The 21,118-nt window shown below is 46.7% G+C and overlaps 1 protein-coding gene across 1 annotated transcript in view; it reads right to left on the bottom strand.

Moving 5' to 3' along the window:
• The window catches only part of ELL3 (elongation factor for RNA polymerase II 3), a 259,380-nt gene that overhangs the window by 22,164 nt on the left and 216,098 nt on the right, over positions 1 to 21,118 (bottom strand). Inside the window, exon 9 of the mRNA XM_086958187.1 lies at positions 17,086 to 17,143. Within this exon, the coding sequence (XP_086814313.1) occupies positions 17,086 to 17,143 (58 nt within the window). The remainder of the gene's footprint in view (positions 1 to 17,085; positions 17,144 to 21,118) is intronic.

Here is a 21,118-nt window from a genome sequence, read left to right as displayed (position 1 = left end):
ACAAAAATTAACTTCTTAATCAACACAACGAATTCAACAGATGGACATAAATAACCTTATGCATTTATGAGTAAAGGAATACTTTTCGCAATCGATTATACAAACAGTTAATCAAACACGGGGAGATCACAGAAGAACAAATTGTTTTCAAAACTTGGTTCAACTCCCACAGCCTGAACAAGATATACTCAAAAGAATATCAGGAATATAGCCTATTTCTGCGTCACTAGCAATGGCCAACTGGCCAGGAGAAGAGGGGTGCCGACGCGTTTCGAATCCTGATTGAGAGTTTACAGGATTCTCTTCAGGGCAGTGTCAATCTAGTCCATGGGAACTGTTTAAAGGAAGGACAAAGCAAAAAGAGATTTATTAAGGGGGGGGGTCCTCTAGCCACTACTCTTAGGCCGACTCGAGTGCCAGAAAAAAACATACCTTATGTTTATCCTGCCCACGGTCAGTCTTGTTTAGGAAAAAATGTCGTGTAGGCTCTGTGGTCTGCAATGTAACAGAGTGATAGGTATATTGAAACTTTAAGTGTGAGCGCGGGGCAAGCTGCCCAAGACAACAGAAATGACTGGTATTTGTTTACCTTCAAAGGCTTTAGGGTTCTGTGCAGTGTCTTTATCCACAGTGAAGGGTATATTTTAAAATCATCTGCAACAAATAGACAGAGCGCGTCTAAATCAGTTGCACACAATGGGCGCGTTTAAAACATCTGCACACACTGATGCGTTAACAATTGTGACCCGCGTGAATTCATTCACTTACTTGCACATCGGTCCGCGAAGACCGCAGTTGGGGTTCTCTTACTGCACACGTTTTTTTCTTTTTGGAGACCCGTTTAGTGGATCTGGGGGTTAAAACAGAGGAGCGTGTAAGTGCATTAGGACGCTACCTTCCGTTGTCTTTAAGCAGCAGAATTCGTAAGTTAGAGGCTGTCAAGCTTACCGCAATTCTTCCAGCGCTTCGCTGAGCGTGTTCGCTACAAAACATCAGACAGAGGGATGTGAATGTCCCTGGAACAAGGCGATTTCGAGAACCAGATCACGTGGTGCTTGGCTGACCAATCAAACAGTCCGGACACCATCTGGTGCTTTGTGGGACATGTAGTTTGGGGCAGACCGCTCCAGTCTTTTCTGAAAAAATTACAAGTGCATTTTGGGGCATGTAGTCTCCGTGAAAAAAAGGGGGTATTTTATGCCCTATTAATTTCGCTGAGACTATTAAGGCCTTTGGTAACACTGTCAAACTTAAGGATTAAGTACGCTTCTTTGCGCAACAGCGTCGCGTCAACGTCTTGGGGAGGTAATCAACTTATCCCCACTGATGCTTACGGTAACGTCCAGGAATGTCATTTCTTTAGGACTTGAATTTAAGGTGAATTGAATATCTGGGTGCCTAGAGTTCAACCACAGATGGAAGTGCTCGAGATCGGTCCGGCTCCCCTGCCACAGGAGCCAGACATCATCGATATATCTCAGCCATTGAGTTATATGGCCTGAGAACGGGTTGTCATTCAAGACAAATCTCTCCTCATATTGGGCCATATACAGCACGGCCAGCTCCGGCGCATAGGGACAACCCATGGCTGTCCCTTTGATTTGAACAAAAAACTCGCAATGTCGTTTACGCGGTGGTATGCCCATGTAACAGAGTGTATATAGGCAAAACTAATCAACCCATCAATGCGCGGATCACCCAACACCGATCCCGCCTAAAGAGAAAAGTGCTGACTGCTCCCATGGTGGAACATTTCATCAGTAATGGCCACACTGAGAACGATTTCAAATGGACCATACTAGCATGGATTGACCCTAAACGCTTCCAAGACGTTGACGCGACGCTGTTGCGCAAAGAAGCGTACTTAATCCTTAAGTTTGACAGTGTTACCAAAGGCCTTAATAGTCTCAGCGAAATTAATAGGGCATAAAATACCCCCTTTTTTTCACGGAGACTACATGCCCCAAAATGCACTTGTAATTTTTTCAGAAAAGACTGGAGCGGTCTGCCCCAAACTACATGTCCCACAAAGCACCAGATGGTGTCCGGACTGTTTGATTGGTCAGCCAAGCACCACGTGATCTGGTTCTCGAAATCGCCTTGTTCCAGGGACATTCACATCCCTCTGTCTGATGTTTTGTAGCGAACACGCTCAGCGAAGCGCTGGAAGAATTGCGGTAAGCTTGACAGCCTCTAACTTACGAATTCTGCTGCTTAAAGACAACGGAAGGTAGCGTCCTAATGCACTTACACGCTCCTCTGTTTTAACCCCCAGATCCACTAAACGGGTCTCCAAAAAGAAAAAAACGTGTGCAGTAAGAGAACCCCAACTGCGGTCTTCGCGGACCGATGTGCAAGTAAGTGAATGAATTCACGCGGGTCACAATTGTTAACGCATCAGTGTGTGCAGATGTTTTAAACGCGCCCATTGTGTGCAACTGATTTAGACGCGCTCTGTCTATTTGTTGCAGATGATTTTAAAATATACCCTTCACTGTGGATAAAGACACTGCACAGAACCCTAAAGCCTTTGAAGGTAAACAAATACCAGTCATTTCTGTTGTCTTGGGCAGCTTGCCCCGCGCTCACACTTAAAGTTTCAATATACCTATCACTCTGTTACATTGCAGACCACAGAGCCTACACGACATTTTTTCCTAAACAAGACTGACCGTGGGCAGGATAAACATAAGGTATGTTTTTTTCTGGCACTCGAGTCGGCCTAAGAGTAGTGGCTAGAGGACCCCCCCCCTTAATAAATCTCTTTTTGCTTTGTCCTTCCTTTAAACAGTTCCCATGGACTAGATTGACACTGCCCTGAAGAGAATCCTGTAAACTCTCAATCAGGATTCGAAACGCGTCGGCACCCCTCTTCTCCTGGCCAGTTGGCCATTGCTAGTGACGCAGAAATAGGCTATATTCCTGATATTCTTTTGAGTATATCTTGTTCAGGCTGTGGGAGTTGAACCAAGTTTTGAAAACAATTTGTTCTTCTGTGATCTCCCCGTGTTTGATTAACTGTTTGTATAATCGATTGCGAAAAGTATTCCTTTACTCATAAATGCATAAGGTTATTTATGTCCATCTGTTGAATTCGTTGTGTTGATTAAGAAGTTAATTTTTGTCAAATGTTAAATATATGTTTGGTTTACTGTCTGATTTCCCTAAATGTGTGTGAAACAGCATATGGCTAAGACGTAAAGTTGATAGCGATCTTAGTTCTGCATGCTTTGAATTTCTCCTTTGTGTTCCTAAAGTTAATGCAAATCAAAAACATCAATTGTTTTGAGTAAACTAATAAATTTTGGTTTACTTGTACCTAAACCTGTGTGTACTTTAACTAAGCTGTGAGGCATAGGCAATTCTTTCTAATTCACTAAGAATAGTGGCAGATCATTTTCCAAAATTGCCCCTACAATATGGAACACCTTGCCCATACTCCTCCGCACCGACATTGATCATAAGATATTCTGCAGATCCCTAAAAACCTGGCTATTCCAAGTTCTCTCCCCAACTGTCCCCCCTCTCCTCATTCTCTTGGTTGCTGAGTACCAGCTAGCGCTATGAGACTTAAGGGTGATATACGCGCTTAACAAATACCAATAGAATACAATACTTGCATCGGGAAAGCTGTACTGCATTGAGGAGGAAGTGGAGGATGGGGATGGGCTTGGAGAGCACTCAAGGCTCGGTATTCAACCAGATATGTATTTGTGGTTACAACCACAGGCTGAAAGTGGGGTAACATTCTTTTAAAGGGAGATTCAGGTCACCAGGCACATTTCCAGTGAACTGTTTAAGAAACACCCAAGAACACAATAAAGAGGCAAGTGTATTAGATCTATTGGTCATGCCAAAAACACGTCACTTGTAAATGTCTACAAGCAGAAATGGTGGGCTGGGAGCAGGCTGAGCTTGAAATCAAAAAATAATACTTAACATATTGGGACACGCGGTTAAATAATCAATGAAAGAGAAAACGTTGGGTGTGTTCAAAGTTGCTCAGAGTTGGCCCGATCCCTATATTTTCAGGGCAACATGGACTACGCAGATGAGTTCATTTGGATTCACTGTATTTAAATGTACCTTTTATTGACATGCTTGGGGCTCTGGCATTGACGCGGCCTCCTGGGCCTGTACTAATCATCCCAGGTCTATGGTGCAGCCATAAAAGGGGCAGAAAACATGTGCCCGAAGGGCCCTTACTCTACTGAGAGATCTGTCTCTCTGACCTCCTTGGTATGATCCTTCCCAGAGATAACTTGGTTTCCAGGAGCAAGAACCTCAGCCCCCGGTGGCAGTGCCATGGTTAGAAATCCCAAGGCGCTCGATTTGTTGTTGACAATAATTGACAACTACCACAACACCTGACTGCCTAGTGGAAGCTTCTAGAGTGTGAACAGAAACCTGCAAGCCCAGCAGGTGGCCCACAGTGTTACAGGTACTGAACCTTCACCACAGCTTGACATATATCACTCCACAAACTACTGATATAACATGTGTAGCAAAGAAGAGGCCACTCCTGAGTCGCTCCCTATGTTGTTGCTTTTTATTTATTGCAGTGAATCCTACCCTTTTCATTTTTACACTTATTAGTCATGAGGTGATGAACAGATGCCGCTGAGGCCAGGCTGCCTTGAGATGTTTTGACAATTCCACGAAATTATAAGGGTTTGCATGGAAACAGTCTTGAAAACCTGGGATATCAAACATTAAACTCTCAATGAACAGCTAGTACCTCCACTTTGATGCTTACTCCTTTTTCACGTTTCTCTGCAAGGCGGACAAACAAATCATTGCATACCACCAAGTGCCGCATAAGTTATTGTACACACCATGTTCGTGGGTGTAAATTATTCTTTTCTTTATTTAGTTCTGATAGGTATCTGAAGCATGCAGGTCACGGACTCTATTGCACCCAAATTTAGTTACATCTCTCCATCTTATCCGCCTATCTGCAACTTTGATAAAGTTAGCACATGATTTACAATTCACTCTCATCTCGCACTAGTGCCCGAGTCACACCTGGTTGTTCACTGATATTACCTCAGACAAGCAAGGGAGTAAGTTACCTAAATACTGGTCAACTGGTGGAATCCAACAGGTTCAACTGAAATACTAGTTATCTTACGCTGCCCCCCTCATCTGAAGCTCTCATACTGAGAAATGGAGGTCAATTCATAGAAACATATCTGAGATCTTCAGCACATGCCGGAGGGAGGACCCGAGCGCCTCAAAATGAGCGCCATTGGAGGCTATTTATACAAAGGTTTCTATCAGGGTTTCCTGTCCAATCTGCACAGTCTGCGGTTCCTAGCCCCTGCCCCTTCTCCTGAAAAAAGGTAAAAGCAACAGCAAGTAACTTCAGACTCCACCTCTCCAGACACCTACTCCCAAGTCTCTTACAATATCCTTTCGTCTGCACCAACCTGCTATATATGACATTAAAGATGCCTTCGCACTAGCTGAATACATTAAGGAATAATTAATGCTGAGACGAGCGGCTCCTACCTGGTTAAAAAAAATCAATTCTGTATTAAAGACCGTTGAGACTCAGTAAAAAGACACAGCATTACTCTTGCTGGGACAGTTGCTCGTTTGCAAGCAATAGACCGGACTCGTTTCCCTCACGAGGGTCAAATTCTACCTTTGCAAGAAGAGATACACGTCCAAACGTACATTTCAAACAAAGCAACCCAAGAATAAGGTCAAACTTGTGCAGGCTATTGCTATCTGCATAGTTAACAACTCTAATTTATCATTAGTAGCTTAAACTGTATTAATATGATGGAGGCTGGGTGACTGGTAAGACAATACGAGGAGCAAAATAAGAAACAATCGCGACTGGAGGGACCCCTTTTTCGATATTTTCTCCAGGAAATCCTTTTCATATCCCACCAATTCAACTGGTCACTGACACAAGCTCTTTGTAATAACCAAACACCATTGTCATTATTGTGCCATCATTCACATTAGGATGATGCACAATTCGACTGGCCACTAGGTGTCTCTGTTGCAATAGTTTTAGAAGCCGATCAATTACAAAATCAGCGTGGTAAATTCTTCAATGAAACCAGCCCGGCGTGCAAGCATCAGTTGACTCCAACTCCTGCGTGTTAAGGCTCAGCACCAGGCGCGTAACACCCATTGGGCTCACGGGGCTTCAGCCACAGTAACGGCGTTGTACCTGCAGCTGGTGCACCTGTTGCACCTTGCACGCGCTGCTGTGGAGCGCAGGCTTGCAGATTTTCAAGTTCAAAATGTTTTATTTTGATCTGTACCGACGGTATCACTTTCGGAGTGAGTATGACGGCCTTACTGGGTCACAGGCAAGATACTTGCTCACACCATATGGGTTACGTATCTCTGATGGGGTTTTTTAAAACATATTTTGTAAAAGTTTGCTCTGATTTGTGGTGGCTTTAGCTGCCTCTGCGAACAATTCGTCCGCAGTATTCCAACTCCACCAAAAGGCGTCATCAAATTGGGTGCAGATATAACCATTTCCAGCCTCCACCCTGACCCCCGGGCTTGGGTGTCTGCCAAGGTCTGGGTGTCTGCGAAGAGGAGGCACGTGAACTGCAGCTCCTGGTGACAGCGAGCCTGCTCACTCCTTGAAAGTCCCCGTCAGCCTGTGAAGTCCTGTTCAAGGCACAGAACACGCATGCAGTGACTGCTCCCCGGCGCCGCAGGCCTCGTGGCGCTTTAGAAGCAGCTCTGACCAGCCTGTGCCGTTCTCGGCACTTCGCGCCGCTCCTCGTTTGGCAGAAGAGCCCAAGCCCCACTTTAACTTCTGCGAAGGCTTTGAAATAACCGCTCACCAAACACGGTTCACAGGAGGCCGGGCGGTTCGGGAGAGTTTGTGCGCATTAGCGGGTGTTTTTTGCAGGCACTGTTTTCTTGATAGCCCAGTAGTCTCTGCTTTGGCATGCAGCTGCACAGCCCAACTTTACACGGCGAATAAAACCAGACAGCCCTGTTTCTGCCTGCTGACTTGCATACCAAGGGTATACAGCGCTTGGTGTGTTTGCCTTGCGCCCCTGTGACAGGACTCGGCGTTTCAGGTGCATTGCTTTATTACAGGCATTGCTTCTCTGGGAAGAACGCCTCCAGCTAGGGAGTGCTTCTACACAAGAACTCGCTTTAGGCTGCAGTTTCTTGCCAGCTCATACTGACACTTAAGACTTTGAGCCATCCACGGCATTCTGGGGGACTCGACAGAAAAGTGGCTATAGAGCAGCAGACACTTTATTGCTATCAGTAGACATGTTGGTCCTTGTTCCATCTCCTTCCATCCTAAGTGAAAGGCCCTGTACGCTGCTATGGCTCCTGCAACAAAGTTCCTTACACTCATTAACCAATCCGCAGCCCCGACAGAAACAGAATGCACCGGGAGCTTCTCGAGTCACCCATCAGGTTAGGTTGAGGAAACATCAGGTTCAGCTGAAGGTCTCATTTATGCATCTACTGGACAGCTCACCCTGCTCAGGGTAAGATCCCACCGTCTGTAACTACCAGACCAACCCAGTGACACTACAGCATTCTATATAGCACCATACTCGCAGTGGAGTAGGGATACACAGAGAGGGAACACGATGGAACAGCAATCCACACCAGCCACTGCCTTCCTACAAGGTCTGGCAGAGAGAGGTTTTTTATTCTCACTACCCACAGAACGGGCGGGACAAAAAAAAACATTCTCGGTCCACTTCGCTGGAAGGGATATCAGAGTAAATAATTACTTAGGTGGTGAAGTAGAGCGTTGACGCATTTATGACACACTTGCTGGTCTCTGGGCCAAAGAGGTAGTGATTCCGACACAATGGAAAAGCCCATGGATGTTTTTTATTATGACGCAGTCTAAGGAGACGGCATGGGGACCTGGGTTCTTCTTACATAAACACATCAACTTGTGTCAAAAGTATCATTAACTGTGTTCTACTTTTTATGCATATGGGAAATATGTTAAAACTGTTGCTGTATATATTTTATATGTAGCTAGGCTATTTTTATGGACATATTGGCCTAATAAAACAATAAAACAGGGTTGAGCTTGTTCAACTCTACCCAACATAATTGGTGCCCACTTTCCAGTCAGAAAGGAAACGTGGAAGTGGGCTCCCTACAATGTAAGGGGCTTCCCTATGTGTTTATGAAGCTCCACAGTATGTTGGGCATAAGAGCCAGAGCCACAGGGTAAAGGTATTAAATACATCTCTTGCTGTGAAAAGTATAAGGAGTATTTGAAATGCCAGAGTAACGTTGGAGTAAGTTGCCAGCGCCGTCACACATTGTCTATTAACTCAAGACGTGTTAAAACTAGACGTGTGCTGGCTGCAGTTTTTAAATTCTTTTAGAATACAGAATATGCTGTTTCGATTTCCTTTTTTCATAGTCAGCAGCAGCCATTCGAGGGCAGGCCTTCGGAGACAAATGGCAGAGGCAGCTCGAAGTGGTGTTTGCATGGCATACACTGCATTTTGCTGAGTAACCAAGCCCCTTGCCAGAGTTCAGCCCTTTGGAGCCCGCCCTGGGCTGCCTACAGAGCCTGTGGGTGGAGGTGTGCGCTTCGCACAGGTGACACTCGCCGGAGGCCGCAGCTGGCGCCCGCTACCAAGAGACCTCTCCGAGCATAAATGCTGCACTGTGAAAAAATGCTCCCTCGTCACTAGCCTGGGGGGTCTCCTGGCAGGGGACAGCAGGCAGCACAGGAGGGAATGTTTGCGTTTGTTTTTCTGCTTTACCAGATCTGCAGGAGGTTACAAAAGGGTAAGAAAAAAAGATTCAGTTTGGGGCGGAGACAGGTAAAAAGTCTAAAGCAGACTGGTGTGCTAAGTGAGGGCAAGGCTGTTTGGTTCACCTCCAAGGTGGGGTGCACACCCTCGGACCTGAACCCCCTGCAAAGCGTGTAATAAACTGCCTACACCACCCCACTGCTATCAGGCTGAGAACAGTGTCCCTGTTCATCCCCCCTTCTCACCTAGTAAACTCTCCCAGCGTCACTCACCTGTCTGTGGCAGCTGAGCAGCTGCAAGACAGGCCCGCAGGAAGGGAGCAGAGGGGCGATGATGGTGAGGCAGGACTGGGCAGAGGGACATGGGCGCGAGCCGGCTCACCAGGACAACATGGATAGTGTAGGTTCTCCAACGAGTAGCTGGTGAGCCACTGGTGGCTCACCAGCCACCTAGAATTAGCTGTGCTATGTGCAGCCCAGCATACTATATTAGAAGCTTTTGCTTGGTTTAATTAATATATGTATTCCAAAATTGAAAAGTATTTATCCAAGACAACAATGTATGCATTTTAAGAACTCATAACTTGATGTTTGGAGAAAAATAGTTGAATTTCCAAAATATACTTAAACCTGGAATTTGAATCACATGAAATGAATGGAAAATCACCTGGTCTTAGGCAGACTTATTACTCATTTTATGATCTTGGTGCCAGGAATGTTCTAACTATGGCTCTTATGCATTACCCTTGTAGAGGCATGCCACATTGACGAAGCATTTTTTACTTTACTGCTCCTGGCAGACAGCACCTGATGTACTGACATGAATTCTTCTGGTTAATCCCTCGTATGGTCCCCACTAATTTTTATTTATTTATTTATTTATTTAGAAAGTTTTATATAGCGCGGACAAGATCCTTGCGGATATCAGAGCGCTTTACAAGAGAAGTACCTGGGGGAGCATAGACAGACAGGTGGAACAATAGGTCACATAGTATGAGACCGCATTCGATGTCCAGTGCCCTCCTCCGCCGTGTAGCGGGGGACCTCTTCCAGCCCTCCGAAGTCGTCGAGCTGTCGGGACTAGGCTCCTGGAATTTCAGCTGCCCCTGTGATGTGCAATTCATAACAGTACTGAAAGGTTGAGTGAGAGAGTTCGGGCGGGGAGGTGTAGTTGAGTGAGGTGTTGCAAGGGCGTCAAGGGGGGCATATGCTGCGTCTAAGAGTGGGGATTGGCGCTAGGCTTGTGACGTGTTAAGTGAGTGAGTCAACCAGAGGGTAGGGGATAGGTTTGGAGGGGAGGTGGGTGAGGGGTGAAAGGGGTGTGCGGCGAGGGGTCATCGTGGGGTAGATGGAGGAGGTGGGGGCGGCCGGCCGAGGAGAATGGCTGACCAGGGAGTTCGTATGCAGGTGCATAGGTATGCATAGATATGCATAGATAGCCAGGTAAGTCATTAGTACAGGTAAAGCACATGGTCGTAGGGAACGTGCAGAATAATACAGGTTGGTGCAGAGACTTTACGGATAACGTTAATAGGTCGAGTGTATTTGGCCATGAGAATAGCTTTTACTTCTTTCTTAAAAAGTGCGATGGAGGAGATGAGTCTGGTTTCGGGAGGGAGTGTGTTCCAGATCCTGGGTGCCATTCCTGAGAAAGAGCGTTTGCAGCTTACAAAAGAACACAGTATATGAGGTACAGACAGTGCATAATAGGGATAGAAGTGAGATGGGTGCAGCTTACAAATTATACAGTATGCAAATAAGAATGTACTACTATCGATATACTGGAGTAAAATATTAAGGATATACCGAAGCCAATATAGGTGCAAACATAAGGCTACAGTAGACACATATGACTCTAGTGAGCAACCGGTGAAATATGAGGTCACGCTCTGTGCACTACCGGTGGGGAAGACGTGAAAATGGGTGCGGGTTACACAAATGTATAAAATACCGTGAGAAATATAATACTGCAATGAAAGGCAGACACTTAATCACGCGAAGAATTACATATCATGAGAATATAATACTGCAATAAAAGGCAGACACTCAATCACACGAAGATTTAGATACATAGCTATGTACAGTCTGTGGTGAGTGAGATTGGTATAACAAGGCCAGTTCTTAGGTTATGTTCAGATGGCCGCCCGAGAAGCACATACAGAAACAAGCGTCCTTTGTAGAAGTCCTTTGTCTGTTGTTGAAGACTTTAAGAGAGTTAGGTTTCCCTTTCTACTCTATGGCAGGTCGGGTTAGTCCATCATCTGTGTTAGTTGGTGGGGAGGAGAAGGTACAGCTCCAGTGTTGCAAGGAGGAGAGGAGCGCGTCTTATCTCTATTTTGGTGACCCCTGAGCTCATTGGTATGTAGCCTCATGGTCATCTGGTGGGCAGTGGAGGCGACGCTAATGTATGTTGTCTGTTTTTTTGTCACTATTAGTAGCTAAGGGTGATTTTCATTGAACATGACTAGCTCTCGTTACAGATAAGGTTGGAGACCATGAGACCATGGAGGGACAGAAATATGCAGAGAGGGTGGATTTAATGACGTAAAGCGGGTTACAAGCTGAGCACAGAGAAAGACAGCTGAAGAGACATTGAGGCAGAAAGAAGCGTGGAAGAAACTGGGGGATGAAAACCACGAATCGTGGGTCTCCTAGTCCCTCATATGGAGAAATAACATCAAGTGACCTAAGTGAAAAATCGGCGTGAGAACGAGGGACGTGAACCTGTTATGGCTCAGTCCCGTCACTGTATTTGGCTAGGAACCCATCAAATGATCACCCCCACTTTAACCACTAAGTAACTAGAGGCCCTTCCCTTATGGTAGTCACCTCCTCCAGGGCAGCTGATAATTCATAGCCATGCATTTAACACTTACCTACGCCACCACATACCCAGCCGATTGACTTGGTATGAACAGTTTTTTTTCCAGGGTTAAGATATTGAAGGGTAGTAGCTTTAATGAGAACCAAAGGATTTGACAAGGTGGGTAATGACAATACGTTCTACAGCTTTTTTGGGGGCTGGGGGGGCAACAATCTCTTGTCAAACGAGGACATTTACTTGCCGTCTCTTGGCCCAACCCTGATGTCAAGGCAACATTTTACAAAGCTTTCATTTGTTTCTCCCAATGAGTAGATCACAAACTCAGTTACATTTAATATCTTGAGCATAACATCAATTTACACCTATGCCAACTTCTAACACACTCCACCCTATAGAGCTGTTCTATATTAACTCTCCTCAGCTGGAGTGGATATGTCCACACCCATGCTCACTGTGTCTAAACCCAGGGTAAACACCCAAGCGACACCTCATTTATGAGGCACAGCGAAGATGTTACTAGGGTAACAATATTTCTGTATTCTTCACCATAAGAATTTTTCTTCCAGGCTTCTGACTGGTGCAGGACGCTTTTCCCCAGCAGTAGCCGTCCAGCACTGCCAGATGGGTACCTCGCCTCCAGACATGACACTGGAGTATAGTAGGCACCAACTAGTGCAATGACCTCAGTTCCTGAACTTCTTCCATCCTGCCGCGAGGTGTGCAGAGAGGAAATGAGAGAGCAACAACAGACAACTACACCATGTAAAATGTTTATGTATCATGAGAGCTTAGTAGTCAGTCCACTAACACTTCAAGTGAGAAGCGAGGGCACCGAGGAATCTGCAGGAAGATTAACCCTTTGTATGCTGATGATGGAACCGCTCCGTCATCAGCTGCGGTGGCGCTGTGCTGATGACGGAGCGGTTCCGTCATGGCCCGCCCGCCGCTCATGCGCGGCGCGAATTCCGCGCCTGTGCTGAGCGTTCTATTGACCGGGCGGGGCCATGACGGAACCGCTCCGTCATAAGCACAGCGCAACCGACGCTGGTGACGGAGCGGTTCCGTCACCAGCATGCGGCCGCCGCTCTTCCGTCCCGCCCCTTAGCACTGCGGCGGAATAGCCGCCGCAGTGAAGGGGTTAAGTAACATTTTCTTCTGATGGATACATCTTCAGTGCAGACGCTTCACCTTAAGAATGACTCCCAGAGCAATTCCTCCCTCAGAGGTGGGATGAGTTGTCCTGCTTAACCAAGGGAGTCTTGTGAGACTGCTCAGGCCAAGCACCCATTACTGCATGCCTGAGATGTGCGGCAGCAGTGCTTGGCCCAAGGCGCATGAAGCATGCCTTTCGGTGAGCAAGGGAGGTCACTGGGATACCGTTGAGCAGGGTATTGCCTCCATATAGGTGGGATTGGATAAGACAGCATCTGCTTTTAGTTTCATCTTTGCTGGAACTTCACAAAGCTGGAGTACACCCAAAACTTCTCATGTTGTCCTACGAACCTGTGCACCGTAGAGGCTGACCCATGCATGAGCTGTAGCTCTAGTGTTCATGAAGTGCTCCAGGGTGGAGTCAGCTTTCTCACCAGAGAGCCGCATGGGATGGGCGATGGCGCTTGGCAAATTGACTTTTTAGGCACTGGGACAGGAGCCCTTAGAGTTGAGGGATGAAGAGTTTAGAGCTGCCATCGTTGCCAAGCCTGCAGGAGTGTACTCACCTTTTGGGGGATCGCCCCAATGGTGCAGGACTTGTCCAGAACACATATAGTATAGAAAGCTGGAAGGCTTTGACCTGCGCATTGCGGGCCAATGGACCAGGAAGGTATGGCCTCATCTGTGTCTACGTCGGAATCTGATCTGACAAATAGGAAGAGTTCTGCATTGAGGAATGGTGTCAAGAATCTGAACATCCCTTGGAAAGGGACCATAGCTACAGGCAAAAAGAGGACTTCTTCTTCTTTGGCCCTTTTCGAAGTTCATGTGGGAAGATCTCTACAGAGATTAATCCAGTAGAAGAGGCTGAAATGCATTTAAGGTTTCTTATTTGCTCATGCAGAACAGACATGGCCTAACAGTTCAGACCTAACTGCGATTTGTGGTGTGTGGGTGTATGCTACCATATATTAATAACTTTTGTTGGCACAGTGATGCCATGGTGTTGCTTGCATTTCTTGCACTGGCATTACAAGACAATGGGCCATCGGGCAGAAAGTTAAACTTAACTTCACAACTTCTTTTTCTGGCAAAAGGTGATTTTGTTACTCTGCATGCATGCCAGAAATGACATAAATGATAGCATGCCATGGTGATAACAATTTGTGTAAACGGGTACACTTCTGTGTACAAAACGAGGTGATTCATCCCACCCAATGGTTGTGGAAAATGTGTGTCATAGAAGAGAGATATGTGAGACAGGGCAAATATAATGCAAGGCAGTGGCCTCAGAAGAAGGCACAGGTTTAGATATGGAGGAATGCATGCAACAAACCTATAGCCACACCTCTGCCAACTCCCTTCAGAATTCAAGTATCAGGTGCAGCCCATGCAATGCACAGAGGAGCCACCTTGCAATATTGCTATCAGTGCTGTAAGCACAGCAGCTGGACCATAAGATTGAATAGGATGCGAGCATGCTGAATGAGCAAGGAGGCATGTCGCACGGCCCACTGCACCTGTCCCAAAGTAAGAGAACAGTATCTCATGGTAAATTAGCTTTTTAGAACAGATTAACCAAATGTTGGGTAGGTCATGGAAGACAGAAGCCAAATACACTAACGATAGATGGAGTGTTCGATCCAGCAACTGCTACATTTCATGAGAGAAAATAATCTAAGCAAGTTAAGCCAGGTCTGATGGCTCAGTGGACTAATGTATTCAATACAGCCCTTATCCTCCTGGACCTGTCAGCCGCCTTCAACACGGTCTGCCACCACACACTACCAACATGCCTCCACAATGCCGTGATCCAAGAGAAGGCCCTGGACTGGACCACCTCCTTCCTCTCCGGCAGAACACAGAGCATCCGCCTACCCCCTTTCCGCTCCGAAGCAACCGAGATCATCTGCGGTGTACCCCAGGGCTCATCCCTCAACCCAACTCTGTTTAACATCTACATGGCACCGCTCGCCCACGTCGCCTGTCGGCACGGCTACAACATTATCTCCTATGCCAATGACACCCAACTGATCATCTCCCTCACCAAGGACCCCTACACCACCAAAACCAACCTTCACGAAGGAATGAAGGCCGTAGCTGAATGGATGAGAAACAGCCGACTGAAGCTGAACTCAGACAAGACTGAGTTCCTCATCCTCGGATCCACCCCTTCGGCCTAGGACGACTCCTGGTGGCACTGGGAACCACCCCAACACCCACCGACCACGCATGCAACCTAGGGGTCATCCTCGACTCCACCCTCTCCATGACTAAACAGGTCAGCGCCGTCTCCTCCTCCTGCTTCAACACCCTCTGCATGCTCCGCAGGATCTACAAGTGGATCCCCACCGCAACGAGAAGAACGGTCACCCAGGCCCTCGTCAGCAGCAGGTTGGACTACGGAAACACCCTCTACGCAGGAGCCTCGGCCAAACTCCTGAGACGGCTTCAACACATCCAGAACGCGTCTGCACACCTGATTCTCGACATCCCTTGCCACAGCCACATCACACCCCACCTGAGAGACCTGCACTGGCTCCTGGTCAACAAGATGATAACCTTCAAGCTACTCACCCACGCACAAAAGGCACTCCACAACACCAGACCAAAGTACCTCAACAGACGACTCAGCTGCTACACCACCACCTGCCCGCTCCGCTCCGCCGACCTCGCCACAGTCCCCGCTCCGCTCCGCCGACCTCGCCACAGTCCCCGCTTCCGAAGAGCAACCTCCGGCGACAGATCGTTCTCCCACCTCGCTCCCATGACCTGGAACACCCTCCCCATCCACCTACGGCAGACCCAAAACCTGCTGACCTTCAGAAAACTCCTCAAGACCTGCCTTTTCGAGCTGTAGCAGCATTCCCCACCCCAGCGCCTTGAGACCCTCACGGGTGAGTAGTGCGCTTTACAAATGATATGATTGACTGCAGGAAACTGTGATTGACCACATAGTCATATGTTTGAATCCGGACAGCTCATCTTTCTGAGGTTAATGCATGAGTACCACTGGGTAAGAGTAAACATGTTATTCAGACTGAAGTCCCCGGTGCCATCACTTACTGGTACTCTGTCCCGGGGGTGGGTAAGGGTTGAGGGTGTCATACTAAAAGACCTGCAAATGCCATCTTCTGCCGCTGGTAAGCACCAAAGCAACACAGAGGTTTTTCAATATATGAAGCTAAAACTTGTTGATTTCTATTTTGGAAAACACAATGCTCCAGCCAGACCATTAATCTAATAAAGCACAAAATCTCCAGAGTTAAAGGCCCGAGCCGAAGGCAAGGGCCTTTAGCAAGGGAGAGGGCCTTTAATGGATGGTAGAGCCATCAAGGGAGCACCTATTAAACAGCGTTTTCCATAGTTTGCCTTTAATAATTCACAGCACCCTGACATGTTATTAGGACCCAGGCCTTCTCATGTGCCACGCAGCCCCCTCCATGTAGTAGCGGCAGGGTGGACTCTAGTCTTTTATCAGCAAGCAGGAGGCCACGTCATTCTCCTGTGATGGCCGCCCCGGCAGCAAACACCGCTCCAAAGGCTGTGCGCGCTCTCACAGACAAGAATCTGAACTGGCAGCCCACGTCATCGCTCCCCCTTTCATCGTCGTGCTGTCCACCATTGAAAGCCCATAACGACCTGCAAAACACGCACTCTGATAATTGTACCCGACGTCACCCGAGGGATGAAACGACCCCATTAACAAAATAAAGGAACAAACCTATCGTCCTCCTGCACCCACGCCCCCTCCCCCCACCCTTCCAGCTCTTGGATGATAACCTGTCGACCCTATGACAAAGTACTTTGCAGAAAATGAGCAATAGCTGATTTCGCCCAGAGAGCAACAAGTGACGTGGGCTGCAGCTGGTCTCTATGGAAACCGCACATGCCAACAGACGTACATCCTGCCCGGGTACCTCACCGTGCGCTGATGGATGGGACGAGGGCTGCGGGAGAGAAGGGGAGGGGGTGCATTATTTTGTCATATGCCTCATTTCACTGCCTCACGTTCTCCTTTCGAGCTGAAGACGGTGGCTCAGTTTGGAAACCATCTGTTGCGAGCTGGAAGGTGCTGGAATCAAAGGAATCCTTAGCTGTGTGCATGGTGGTGGGTGGTTGCCTCTCTTCTGCACACAGCCGTGTATACCTGTCTACAAGGAGCCTCAGCACTGCTAACAGTCTACCGTGTGTACTGCAATTAAAACAAGTATCACTTTCCAAAGGAGCACAAAAGTTATAACAGCGGCGGTAAAATAAAAATAATTTTCCAGTGTGGTGTTATCTACATGTTTCAGGCCTGGTGTGAGGTAGGTGGTCCTGCGGAAGGAAAGCTGCCTTTTTTTGGCTAAAGTTAAAAATGCTGCGTACTTACAGGAAGTAATCAGGGGGTTCTGAAGATGCCGGAGAGGATCCTGCCAGCTGCTCTTTGTCTAAAAAGGAAAGACACACTGGTAAATGCAAATGCTTCAATCCCCACATAAAAAGGTTTCCTGTGTGAGAACGAAGACGAGAGGGATGGGAGCAGGAGGCCCTGCTATAAATAACCCCAGGGGCCATTTTAACACTGACAGCAAGGCATTGGGGTGGGCATGGCAACCCCGGTATACAATTCCAGTAACATAATGGCGCCTACCTCTCTCCAGAGGCTCAACTCACCCACAACAATGGATTCTATTCGACAATGGCGCTTAAAAGGGACGTTTTTGTAAACTTAGAACTCCAAATGGTTCTATTTTTAACCTTCCCCTGCTTTTGGGCCACAGGGAGACCGTGCAGATGACAGAAATTAGAAAAAACGGAATTCAAAAGGCTTATGCCTTGCATTCTGCCAAGCGCATTGAGGCCAAATACTATTTTGAAGCAAAAACAATACTTAACAGTACTCAAATACAGCTGTACCTGGAGAAATTGCCTAATTTCGAGGTCACAGTATCATTATAAGTTCCATTTGGCTATTTTTAATTTCAAACTAAAATCCAACATATGTACTAGGGAATGCACTTGTTGAAAGTAAAAGTTTTTGCTCACTTCAGAATACTTAAAAATCACATTTATGTCATCCTGTCCGGGTATGTTCATTTGAAAGAAATACTAAGCCCATTCTCCCCCCCTCCCCCCACCCCCCCGCCCTTAGGAATACATATATAATACACGTCTGTGGACAAGTGCCATGAATGAAACAAGCTTTGACGTGCATCAATCACCCTGGCCTCACACTTCAGAGCGCTGCATTCCAGCCCGGCAGGTTGATTTTTAAAGCACTCGAAGCACGCGGGGCGCAGCTGGTAGCAGAGTCAGCTGCAACAATGAGAAGGGGATAAACTCTGCTGTTTTGTGGGCTATCATGTTGTCACCTCTGCAGTCTGAATGGGACATGACGTCGCTGTCTACTTACAATAGCCGGTGATCAGGTTACACTACGTGCGAGTGTTACTCTAGTGTTACCATCCATGGCTCTCGCCCACAGATCCAACCCACAACCCATGTGGTGAGTGTCCCTGACCTGGATTCTCTCAAGAGAAGGCTGGCATAGTACGTCCACAGAACGTGGTGACGTCTGCCGGTCTATCCTCTGAGTCACACCTCTCACTTTTCGTTTTCACAAGTGCACACTTTCACTCTCTCCGAGACTCCCCTGCAACCCTAACCCCCTTCTCCATCCAGCGACAAACACTCGCAACTGCCTTCCTAATTACAACATGAAACGTAGCAGGCCGCCCTCCAGAAGACCACACAACTAGATACATCCTAGACATTCATCATTTACGTGTGCAGCCTTGCATCACATACAACTTCCATGATAACATGTATCTCTTAACAAGAGAAAGAAGGCCAACTTAATAAAACAAACGTGGTTGGATCTGTTGAGATCCTGGCCAGTTCTAGATTTTAAAAAGTTTTCTCCCATCCGGAAAATGAATCTGAGACTTGCGTCACGAGATTGAGGAACATTTATACACTCGTCCCAGAACTACTGATATGCCCCCACAAATAATCACATTTGAAGAAACTTCTTTCCAGACATAGGCAATTTAGGCACCCGTAAAATGTCAAGCAATGCATCACCCATCACGGAATCCTACCTGCAGACAAGGAGAGCGGCCTTGTGTTAATGGACAGGGACTTCTATGCTATGGGACTCACGAGACAAACCACCTACAACACTATTGCACCCCCCCCCCCCATAAAACCTACCTCTGAATGTAGACATCGAGGGCCACATGAATCAAAGCATTTGCAAATGGTGTGAATCAGTAATTTCGTCCGTTTGCACATAGAACATAGCCTTTCAAGATGTACGAAAGGCTTTGTAGACGCAATTTTTAGCAATCACAAAAATTGCAGAATACCTAAAATTGCAACAACATATAGGGAATCACTATTTGCGGTACCTTAGCACCTGAATCAATCATTTAGGAAATGGTATTACCATCAACTCCAAGTTGAATGCACCTACGTGCAAATTTTGAAAAATGCATATTTGAAAGTTCTATGTAGCGCACACATGTGCATGTGTGCGCTTTACACATGCACATTTCTTTTTGGGTGCTTTGGGGGCCTTAGGCCACTGATCACCTTCGGTATTGCATTACCTAATTTGCGATTACCAATTAGGTAAATCGCAAATTAGGTAATTCAAACCATTTGCACCTATGGGCCTTTGGGCCCATAGGAACAATAGGAGTACTGTTACCTAATAGAGATGACCTAATTGCGATTGACAATTTTTAGGAATCTCTAGTAGGTAATCGTTCTTTTCTTACATACCATTTTCCATTCCTTAAATAGTGATTACTTAAAATTTGCTATTTAAGGAAGGCAAAAATTGATTTTTGATACATTTGCCCCATATTTTAACCATCACAGAGGATGCATGGGCTAATTTGTGGATAGGCCAGAAGGCATTTCAGTTGGTTAAAACAAGATCCACATATTCCTGCTATATCTACCCGCTACCAAACATTGACAAAGATCCGAACCCGTCGCCCGGCAGACCCATCATTTCAGGCTGCTATTCACTTTTAGAACCCATATCAAGATAGACATTAAAGATTGTGAACCTGTACATTAGTATGTTTTTGAATCTCATCAGGGAAACCCACAAATAAACACACGAAATGGGATATCCCAGTAGGTAAATTTAATGAAATATATGTACGTTTTCTAAATTATCAAGCGCTCGCTCGCATAGGTTGAGCCCATCCAGAAGCATTGTCATTCTGGACGCAGGACCCCATAATGAAGCATGATAGAGGCACCCTGTGGGCGAGAGCCCTTTTAAAGCCCTATTGTTACTCTAGAACTAAGTCAGATCCCAACAGATCAGATCACGTTTTCATATATTAAGTACACCTTACTTCTGTTGTTAAGAGTTGACTGTCCAATCGGAAGATGAGATGTTCTTCTTTAATTTCCTATATTGGACATATGTCACATGCTAGGTCAGAAACAGGTCTGTTATGTACCAGAATCGCACAGTGGCCCAACGCCCATTTTCCCATGCTCCAGTGTGGCAGTCAAACGAGCCTCAGTGAATCCTCATCTGGAACCCCAAACTGAGTTTACGCATCACAAGGTGACACCAGTCTGCTATCTACCTGAATGTAGACAAGTCATTATCACTTCATCTTAACGGCACATGCCCCATAAACTGATGCTCCACACACACTTCCATATGCACTAGCATGCAGTCACCAGCTGCGTTGCACACTGCACGCACTACACATCTACCCCACAATTACTTGGGAGGTAGTTTCATGCAGCAAATGAAGACAAACATGGATAATTTCATTTCCTTCGGCAAGAGTTAAAGGGTGACAACACGTTTTAGAGTTCAATGTTTTGACATGATCAGAGCACCCCACTTTGATGGATCTTTGACTATATTTTGTAATTTACCATGTATGCACTCCAGCCCTGGCCACGCCCACTGCTCTGGATCTCAATCCTTTTACTAGATCGGTGCTTCACAATGTGGAGCAAACTGGGACAAACCCAATGGCTCCTTTGAGTTGGCTGCTGCGGTAGGAAAAGGACATTTTTGGTCAGCAGTATTCAGCATTCACAAAGAACCATTACTCACAGCCACTCTCCCCTCATGATTTCAGCTCCCTCCCGCTCAGCCACTGTGTCAGAGTGCAGTGTCTAGGGTCCTTGCCAGAGGATTAGCAGCCAGGCTGCTCTGCATGGTATTCTTCCTCATGAGGTTAAGAAGCCTGTGTCTCGTAAAGCAGCTCTCCCCTTCCTCTAGTTTCAGTATAAGGACGACCCCGACTTGCAGAAATGCAGACATGGGTGTGGCACTGAATAGGCTCAATAGTGGCCAAGTACAAACAGTTCCATGTCTAGGGTTCCCCTGCACAATAAAAGTCCCATTGCTAGGGTTCCACTGAGGAGTAAAACCA

Source organism: Lissotriton vulgaris, chromosome 2_1 (assembly GCF_964263255.1).
Source record: "Lissotriton vulgaris chromosome 2_1, aLisVul1.2, whole genome shotgun sequence".
NCBI classification, from domain to species: Eukaryota; Metazoa; Chordata; class Amphibia; order Caudata; family Salamandridae; genus Lissotriton; species Lissotriton vulgaris.
The sequence above is the reverse complement of the archived record's forward strand: the minus strand, read 5'-3'. Positions and strand labels throughout refer to the sequence as shown.